Raw genomic sequence first — 9,752 nt, 5'->3', positions numbered from 1 at the left:
CCTGACACCCGCCCCCATTCCTCCTGCCGCACTGTGGGTCTGCAGAAAGGCCTCCAGTCTCTCCAGACATTCTAATTGAAGCTCAGCCATGTGTTGAGCCTCCAGGTAAGGCTGTAAACAACCGTCTGCCCTGCTGTGGAGGAGCTCTGCATCACCCGGCTCACAGAACTGACACAGCTTCTCCGTCTGCTGTTCCAAGCTCTGCCTCACACTGGACTGCTTCTGTAAGGCTGCTTGTGTTTCCTAGTAAGACAGGAGAAGATCGGGATAAAGACCTGCTGCTATCTGCTCTTTGACTTAACTGAGAAAAAAAAGGGCAAAACTGAAGAATAATATATTTTACCTTCACATGTGCAGAAGCAGATTGTAAATTGTTGATTTTGATTTGAGAGGATGAATGCAGGTTTGAAATCATGGTCTCGCTCCACTGGGAGAATTTCAGCACAGCCTGATCAAACTCCTCCACCAGGGAAAGGTGGCTCTGAACATTTTGGATTCTGAAAGACATCGTTCCAGCATCATTAGATTTTTTATTGACTTAACATAAATCATTATTCATACATATTAAGTAAGTTAAATATTGAAATTTAAAAATAAAATACAAATCATATATCTGAAGTCATATTAACTTAGTGCACCTCTGAGGCAGAAGTTTGTTTTGTACTTGTAGTCTTTCCTGTAAAGTCTCCAGCCCATTTTTCAGTTCCTTCACTCTCTCTTCAGATGCAGTTGAATACAAAGAGGTCGCCAGAGAAACCAGCTCATCATGAGCAGGCACGAGGGACTGGACTTCAGTGTTCACGGTCTGCAAGATAAAAAATAATCTATTTGTGCATTTATGAATCCACAATTAAGAATGATCAACCTTTCAATTTTAAAAAGAAATTAAACCACATTAAATGGACATCCTTTGCACCATTTTTAATGTCTAAGCTTGGATCTGTATATGTCATACTTGCAGATCATGTAGTTCTGTACGAAGTTTACATTTGTCAGCCGACAAATATGGACTTTCAGGTTTGGAAGCGCATTCACTTCTCTCCAAGGAGGACATAAAGTTTGACCACTGTTTTTCATACCTAAAAAAAGATTCTGATATTTAACACCTGGTACAGTGAGTTAGCTTTTCAGGTTAATTCTTTATTTTGGTGTTTCCTTTATTTTGTAGCCCTTACTTTTGCCACCTTGGTGTTTATTTTGTAGCCCTTACTTTTGCCACAGAGAAAGCAGGTTTTCTAAAATGCCCTGTTTGTCCTTTGCCATTTGTGTGTTCTGATCGTAGCTGGTGTTCAGCTCTGTCACAATCTTCTCTGCTTTTTCTTTGTCGCTGAGTCTTCGAGCACTAGCTGACAGATGGAGCAAAGTTCCCTTCAGTCCTTCCAGACACTGACAGACATCCTTGGGAAGAACAATATAAAAGAGAATAAATAATAACCGCATATTAAGTTTTCAATTTTCACACCTGACAAGAATAAGGTATTCATGTGAAAAAGACTGCCTGCCATCATAAAAGCCTCAAGCAGTAATATTGGAAACAACTGTGTACCATGTGGTTTTGAAGAGCTTTGTAAGTCTCTGATGAGGAGGTGCAGGATTTCATAGGTTGCTCAAGTTTCCCGTGTAGCTCACTTAGAGATGCTTGCACCTAGAAAACATTGATCACATCAGTCATGTCTTTCCTAAAGATCCTACTGTATCAATATCACTCAAGTCTAAGCACCTTCTCAAAACTTGTTTTAAACTTCTGCTGGTGACAGAAGCTTTCCTGCAGCTGTCCATCAAGCTGCTGAACACTCTCCCTCAGCTCCTCCCAGTATCTGCCAATTTGAGTCAGACGTGCCTTTATGCGAGCTGCCTCGCCTGAAGACACAAACAGGGACAGTGCCTGGGAGTCTGCCTCAAGCTGAGAGAGGACCTCAGCACGACCCTGGATCTCAGCTACAACCTCCTGCATGTGTGGATAAAAAGTGGAAATGTTGTTTCTTATGATGACAAATGGTTATATTTAATGAATTAATTCATCATTGAAGTAACAAATGCCTGATACACTGGTTAAATAATTACACTTTACCTTTACTGTGCTCATCTGCTCATCAAGAGGCAGCATGGAAGATTTCTGTAGATCTAGCTGCTTTTCCTTCTCAGATATCCACAAGGAAAACGTTTCAAAGCCTGAGCCAAACCGTTCCCACTGACTCTTCATTTCCTCCAGAGTCTTGACCCTTAAAAACAAGTGTATTAAATGAAAAAGACTCTTCAGAGTTAATTAGTTAGTGCTTTCCATGTTAAAAATGTTTCACACAGCGGTGTTCTCACTCTTTTTTTAGCCCAGCCTCTACATTGTCCACTTCCTCACTAAGTGAACGAGCTTGTTGTAAAAGCAGAGTCCTGTTCTTAAGACCCAGCTGGATTTCTGTTGCTCTCTTCAGTAGCATATTCATATGTGAGGCCTCTGCTTCACACTGTTTCAGCAAAACCTGTTCACAACAGAAGGAAGTTGTTTAATCCCCCGTTCGCATGAATTAATTATTGAAATTAGAAAACACATGATGTTTGAGCAGAACTGTCACTCTACTCACTCTAGCTTGGTCAAGTTCAACAGCCAGACTTTCTGGGCTGCTGAAGTTCAGATCCTTCTCCATCGTTGAACGAGATTTGTTAACAAACTCATGAACCGCTTTTTGTTGGCTGTCAAACTCCTGCCATGCTGCTAATGTGACCTGAAGATGAGATTGGTGACATGCAGTAGTACAATGCTTAAACCATCATGAAGGAGCTTTTCTGCCTTGGGCCAATTGGATATAGGAAACCAGTCCAAATTACATATGCATATGGCACATGATATATTTGTCCTTACTGGCAGAGTTGATCATGAGTATATTGACAGCAAAAGTCTTGGATATCAAAAGTCTAGTACAGTACTAATAAAAGGTGAAAAGAAACTCGTTGTTGAAATACTTTTTTACCTTGTCCAAAAGTACATCGTTAGCAGACCATTTATATTCATTTCCAATGTTGTTGAAATACTTAAATATCTTTTACTTTGTCCAAAGGTACGTCCTTAGCAGACCATTTATATTCATTTCCAAATTCAGGAATTCCTTTATCAGTCAATCAAAAGTGCATTACTATCACTAATGCAGAGGTGTCAAACTCATTATGGTTCATGGGCCATATACAGGCTGATTAGATTTTAATTGGGCCAGACCAGCACAATCATAACATAATTACCTAAATAAATAACAATAAGTAAATAACAATAAGTGCATGTTTTTCCTCTTAAGTTCCATGCAAATAAGTAGAACTGCATTAGAAAATATTAATATTTAATGAAATATAATTTTACAAAACATCATGAACAACTGTTTGTGCAATTTTTATTACTTTCAAAATTCATCAAGCAGGCTGGATTGAATACCCTAGCGAGCCGCTTTTTGCCCTTGGGCCTTTTGTTTGACACCCCTGCACTAAAGGAACTCAATTCTCTCCTGCAGCAAGTCTCTCCTGCAGATCAACATCAATCAGGACTTCTCATCCTCTCTTTAGAACATACTGCACTGATGCAGTGTCTGCCAATCCCACAGCTTGACTGACTTTCACTCCACTTCTCCATGACTGAGTACTTTCTTATCAACAAAATGTCACTTAAAGTTACACTGCAATTAAAGATATAAAAGAGCTGCAAAAAAATAAAATAAAATATGAGGATGCAGCAGTGAAACATTTTTACTCTTTAACTCTGCCTACAATCCGAAATGAATAAATAGAATAAATAAGGCAGATCAAACAAGACAAAGACACATTAACATTTACGCACTTCAAGGCTTTGCTCTTGTGAATCCATGTTCTGCTCCATTTTGCTGATTGTGTTCTCTAAACTCTGCAGGTCCTGTTGAAGAGTTTCACCCAGACCTTCCTCGGCTTGGAGCTGCTGACCTCTGGTGATCAGCTGCTGAACATCCTTCCTCTTCAGCTTCAGACGTTTCAACAGTTGCTATCGGGTTGGACGGGTAAACGTAAATAATTGAATTTTGCTCTGAAAATATTTTAACAAAAATAAATATTATACTCATAATTTACAATACCTGGTGAACCATACGCAGCTGCTGAGCTTCTCTAACAGTTAGACAGTCCAGGATTGTGGAGACCTCCGCCTGGGCTTCTCTCTGTCCCTCAACCAGATCATTTAACGTTGTTTGCACTTCTTCCCTGAACTGAACACAGTCACCCACTGCCAGCACCATCTTCTCAGCCTGGAAGATTTTAAAAAGGTGGAGAACATAGTTTAGCCAGCCAACATTAAAATGTAGTGGTAACCAGGGATGTACTGATCAGACTAGTGTTTGTGTGAGGCCTGATACTTCATTTAAATAATCCAATGACCTGGTACCCTGACCTCAAATGCAACTGTCAATCAGTGTTATGTGTTGTTCTACATCAGTACACTGTCCCATTATCATCATTGGTGATGTATTTAATTAGGTAAACATTTTCAGCAGTTTGGAGGTTTTTTAACATCCTGGACAAAGACAGGAGCAAGACTTACTGTAAGAGTTTTTCCTATGATACGAGTAACTCCTCCTCTTCTTCTTCGTTTAACATTACAAACACATTCTTTATTCAGTTTTACCTTTTTCATCTCTTGTATGTCTGCTATTATTGTTAGCCACTGGGTGCTTTAAAATTAAGCCCATTCTGAGTAATGGCCTTCCTTCCCACCAACATGTGTCCAAAGGTAGAACTACAAATCTCCCAATATCTCAAAGAGCTTATTTTTATTAATTTAATCCTAGCGTAAATGATAAAGATATATTGCTGCTTAATATACATTTTTTCATTCAGGATTTTGATGAGTAATTTAATTAACCAGGGTTAATTATTCACCCACCTCTGACAGTGAAGCAAGAAGACCCTTAAAATCAGTGGAGAGCTTGCTCAGTGCACTTCCCTGCCGCTGCGCCTCACTGTCAGCACTAATTTCCATCAGCACTGCCATACGAGCTTTCAGCCATCCCAGATTTCCCTCCTGCAGCTCTGCATCGTTCCTCAGCTCCTGCACGCAACAGAGAAGCATCACACAGGCCATGTGGTCAAATGAATCATCTGATACATTGTGATATTTCTCAAAGCAGTGACACAGACCACTAACAATAGCAATTCCCAAATGAAAGTCTCACACAGGAAGTATGGAGAAGGACATTGCTGTGACTCACCATGATGGTAGCCTTCACCTGGCTGTAGTTTCTGGGGTCATTGGCTCGGTTTCTCAGCAGCCTCAGTTGACTCTCTTTAGATATTAGCCAACAGGAGAATTCAGCATACCTGCATCAAAACATACTGTAACAGTTAGGATATGTTTTACTATGTATATGTATATGTATATGTATATGTATATGTATATGTATATGTATAAAAGACAAACACTACAGCATGACATGAAATGACCAGATATCTTTATCTATTTTATGCACCTTGCATTGTAATCCTTCTGACCAGATATCTTTATCTTTTTTATGCACCTTGCATTGTAATCCTTCCATTTGTCTGGAAGCTGCAGTATCTTCTGTCTAGTGTTTTCAATTTCCTCTAACACATCAGAATATTCTGTTCTGGCCTTTTCCAGAGTCCGGTGCGCTGCGTCTCCCTCTGGGAGTTTTTGGCAGAGCTCTTCCATCAGCTGCAACCTTTTCTCACAGATTGACTGAGGGCCCTTTTCCCTAAAAAAGACCTGATAAAAAACATTTTGCTAAATGAAATAGGAGTCAAAATGACAATTATGGACAATGCAGTCTGATCTTTAGAAATCTTTGCTCTGTTTGTTTTCAGATTTTAAAATATGGACTGAAATATTTCATAATGTGTGGATCACAGCACAAAAACTAATTTGAACTCACCCTGTGCTCCTTGATGAGCCGTTCACTTCCCATGCTGGTGAGGTGTCGGTTCTCCCTGGTCAGCTCTGTCTGACACTCCTGCAGTGAAACTGTCAACTTGTCCCTCTCCACCTCGACCTTCAGGTGCAAAATGTGAAACGGAGCAGTTGTCTGGATATCCTGCAGGAGAACAAATACAACGACTGTGAGAACACACTCAGTTAGTTATACACAGGATAACTATATGAACTGACACACATGTTAAATACTAGGAAACTGTAGTATTAAAATGGCAATATGGATTTGTAACAGACCAGTTCCTGAGAAAATGTTGTGTTGTCCTGAATGAAGCTGAACCTTTGACATAGTTGGACGTTGAACTTAAGTTAAATGATGTTTCAGAAGTCAGGATAATTTAAATTTTACCTAAAAGTGTTCAAACGGTGGTAGAGGTTTTTTTTACACTTGTCTTAGAACCAACCTTCCAGTGCTTGTGCAGTTTCCTGACAGTTTCCTGCAGTGCCTGCTGCTCCTGCTCTGGTAAAATGTCTGTCAGCTCGTCACAAGCCTTGAGAAACGTGTTCAAGACCCTCTGATCCAGCTGTCCAAAGAACTCCTGAAAGGACACGTTCCATACTTTTGAGCCATTTATTTATCACCTTTGCTGCTGTCCACTATGGTTGTAGTATGGATAATAGATATTACAGAGAGTCATGTTCTCACTGTGTGTTTTTTCAGCAGCTCCTCTGCGTTGCCTCTCTCTGTCAGACTGTTCTGTGCCATTTTAAGAACCTTCTCCAGCTCCAGCCGTGACTCATCGAATCTCTTCATGAGACTGCTGTTCGCCTCCTCATGCTTTCTCCACTCGTTAGATTCCTTTATCATAGTCTTAACACACACAAAATATATAGTGTTAGGCCTAGACCAGGGGTGCACAAAGAGTAAATCAGGGTTTACCAGTAGATCTCAAAGGGAGTGCTGGTAGATCCTGAGCAATTACATTTCGAAAAAAATAATAATTAAAATTAAAGATGTAATTCTATTTTAAGATGCTAATCACTAGGGCTAAAGTAAGAACCATACAAGTACTGCATCGGAAAGTATTGCACCATACAACTGCATTAATGCATGTAGTAAGTGCTTTTATACAAAGCAATGTACAGAGGAGGATTAACATTATCAAGCATGTGGTTACTCTTGGAATTGAACCGATGAGTCTCTGCTTCTAAGGCAAGCGTGCTAACTGCTACACTATGGAACACCTATTACCGACAGGTGATTTAACCAATGTACCCCAACATATAATGTATATAATAAACTATTCAGTTTATATGAGTATATATATATTTAGAGTTTTCCATGTAGGTAGATCACTTTACCCTGGTCAATTGAGAAGTAGTTCTCAAGACAAGAAAGTGTGGACTCCTCTGACTATTAGAGGGAGATTGTATTGAAATCAAAGTTTTGTGTTTACCTGTGAGGACGCCTGCAGGTCTGCTACTCGCTTCTGCAGAAGACTCATGTCCATGTGGTCCAGGGTTTTACTGCTGCTCATTATTTTCTGGATAGTCTGGTGGTTTTTCTCTATCACTGTCAGACACTTCTTACAGCTGTGTGTGAAGGTGGCCAACTCCTGTTAAATTCAATGATAACAATTAGTTTTTTTTAAGAATAAATCATAACACAGAAACCTAATAATTTGTCTAAAGATTTTCTGAAATGGCAGGTTTTACTTACTTGGCATTTCTGTTTGAAGTCTACAGGTCCCTCAGAGTCAGTGCAGCTGGTGATGTGACTGGCCTTCTCTAGAGCCTGGTAGAAACCTGTGATGTTCTTCTCCATTTCCTCCAGTGGCGGTAATAAAGACTGGGACTCCCTCAGGAGAGGCAAGCACCTCTCTCTGACCTGGGATCAAATATAAATAATAGTAAATATGTTGCTTTGCACCCAGGTACATAATCTTCTTCTTCAAACACACAAGGCACGATAAACTACGAAATTTAATTTGGAGAAAATCTGAAAAGACTTGCATTCCACTGCAAACCACCTGCTCATATCCCACCCAAAAACCTTAAGTGAATAGTTAATTCTTATTATAATATTCTTATGAGGATTGTAAAAAAATAAAAGGTAAATATTAAACATTACATTGCATCGATTTGTGCTTTTAATGCGCATGACAATAAAGGATTAATTAAAAAACGAATGACCGTACCAATACTGTTATTGTATCAGACCCAATGCACACACCTTACTAAGTTGCTCCTTGATGGAGATCATCACAGCCATCATCTGAGAAACCTCCTCTTGTGGAGTGTCTTTGGTCAAAAGCTGAGCGGTGCGGCTCGCTGCCTTACACGCTGCTTCCATAGCTGGCAGTTTGTGTTTGATTTCCTAAAAAAAAAAAGAATACCTTAATTTACCTCAGTGTCCTTCTTCAAATAACACATGGCATGAATGTAGTCTTTACCTCAACATCTTGAACAAAAGCTCTGACGTTAAGGAAAGACACTTGGACAGGAGCGGTCATCTTCTCATCGGTTGCATCCATGAAAAGTTTTAAGGTATTAATACCATCGTGGTAGTCCTGCCTTAGTTTATCGACTTCATCTGCTCTTGCATACTGCCAACGAAACAGACATAGCATAAATCTGATAATTAAAGAAAATTCATGAATGTGTTTTTTCTGTTTAAAATGAAAACACCTACATGTTTAACTTTGACAAATAGCTCCCTCCATCTCCCATTTAAAAGAAGAAGTTGCTGCTTCAGATCTCTGGAGACGGTTTCGTCACAGGTCTCTATGAGAAAATTCCCAGAATCGTTCATGTCCATGTGCTGCTGAATCCAGTAGGAGAGGTTTCGAAAGAAATCCTAGAAAAAGTACAGGGGCACTGGTTGAAGAAACAGCAGCTCAGTGTTATAAATAACATCGATGATAACTTCAGAGGATGTTCCTACACGCTTGGTATTTTCTGACTGGTTGAGCATCTGCTCAGCATCTTCCAGCCAGGCCTGCAGAGATGTCACGGTGCTGCTGTATTTCTCCCAGTTAGAGATCACCTCCTCCAGCATGCTGCGAACACTGCGTACCTCCAAAGCCAGATTTCTCCACTGAGCCGAGGCTTCACTGAGGAACTTACTTACCCCCTCTGCCTCGTCGACTGAAAACCAAACAAGGACCTAGTTAGTTGAACCATGTAAGACACTGAACTATAAAAGTGTCTGTTTAGATGTCGGTTGATTTTAAAGCCATTCTTTTTATCTGACTGTGTGTTAGATTGCCACAATCATGCCCATAGTTTCAAGAGCTTCAGTTGTTATTATAATGCTGTTGCCTTTTCATGCATATTGCAGTTGTACTATTTTACTTCTATAAGTGTTAAAATATTGAAGGTGTTTGGGGAAAAAAGCGCAGCCCAATGATTACTCAAAGAAGGAGCTCAGGAGGCAGGCAAATTTAGGGATTTGAAAACAATTGAATTGTTTTTGGACTTACCCCTGTTACAGGTTTTAGACCCTGTAACGTGAAATTGATAACAATCCCAAATAAATATTTTCAGTTTTTTATTTGTTTGATGAAAAAATGCCAGATATCTTTGATTAAAGAGAAAGGGATCTTACTGGAGCTGTCAGACTTTATGTAAACCTCTGCAGCTTGCTTGAGAGCTGAAAAGATCAGATCATACTGCTCGAAGAATCTGTGGCCTTCAATAAAAGTCTGGAACGAGAGGCAGACAAAAAGAAGATTAAAGAGATTAATATTGTTACAAATGATGTGATCATTATTTAAACTTACAAGATAACTCTGCAACAGCAGCTCCACCGAATCCCTTCGACCATATTTAATAATCCAGGACTTCAGCTTTGACTCAGCCA

General features: G+C 39.7%; 1 protein-coding gene across 1 annotated transcript in view; it reads right to left on the bottom strand.

Annotated features, from left to right (window-relative positions):
* Positions 1–9: 9 nt before the first annotated feature.
* LOC112487732 (nesprin-1-like) overlaps positions 10–9,752 on the bottom strand; it is a gene marked incomplete at its 3' end in the record, with an annotated part of 26,395 nt that continues 16,652 nt past the window's right edge. Inside the window, 27 exon segments of the mRNA XM_025060075.1 lie at positions 10–243; positions 344–497; positions 639–805; positions 956–1,079; positions 1,211–1,398; positions 1,547–1,645; positions 1,721–1,948; positions 2,072–2,222; positions 2,317–2,477; positions 2,580–2,720; positions 3,818–3,994; positions 4,086–4,253; positions 4,889–5,053; positions 5,214–5,322; positions 5,520–5,728; positions 5,895–6,053; positions 6,355–6,489; positions 6,597–6,761; positions 7,348–7,506; positions 7,611–7,778; positions 8,124–8,267; positions 8,344–8,496; positions 8,583–8,747; positions 8,835–9,037; positions 9,373–9,393; positions 9,498–9,594; positions 9,673–9,752. The exon segment at positions 9,673–9,752 is cut by the window's right edge and continues 47 nt beyond it. Coding sequence (XP_024915843.1) covers positions 10–243; positions 344–497; positions 639–805; positions 956–1,079; positions 1,211–1,398; positions 1,547–1,645; positions 1,721–1,948; positions 2,072–2,222; positions 2,317–2,477; positions 2,580–2,720; positions 3,818–3,994; positions 4,086–4,253; positions 4,889–5,053; positions 5,214–5,322; positions 5,520–5,728; positions 5,895–6,053; positions 6,355–6,489; positions 6,597–6,761; positions 7,348–7,506; positions 7,611–7,778; positions 8,124–8,267; positions 8,344–8,496; positions 8,583–8,747; positions 8,835–9,037; positions 9,373–9,393; positions 9,498–9,594; positions 9,673–9,752 — 4,124 coding nt within the window.

Source organism: Cynoglossus semilaevis, chromosome 1 (genome assembly GCF_000523025.1).
Source record: "Cynoglossus semilaevis isolate Cse_v1.0 chromosome 1, Cse_v1.0, whole genome shotgun sequence".
Classification (NCBI taxonomy): domain Eukaryota; kingdom Metazoa; phylum Chordata; class Actinopteri; order Pleuronectiformes; family Cynoglossidae; genus Cynoglossus; species Cynoglossus semilaevis.
Note: the sequence above shows the minus strand (reverse complement) of the source record. Positions and strands in the feature narration are given on the sequence as shown.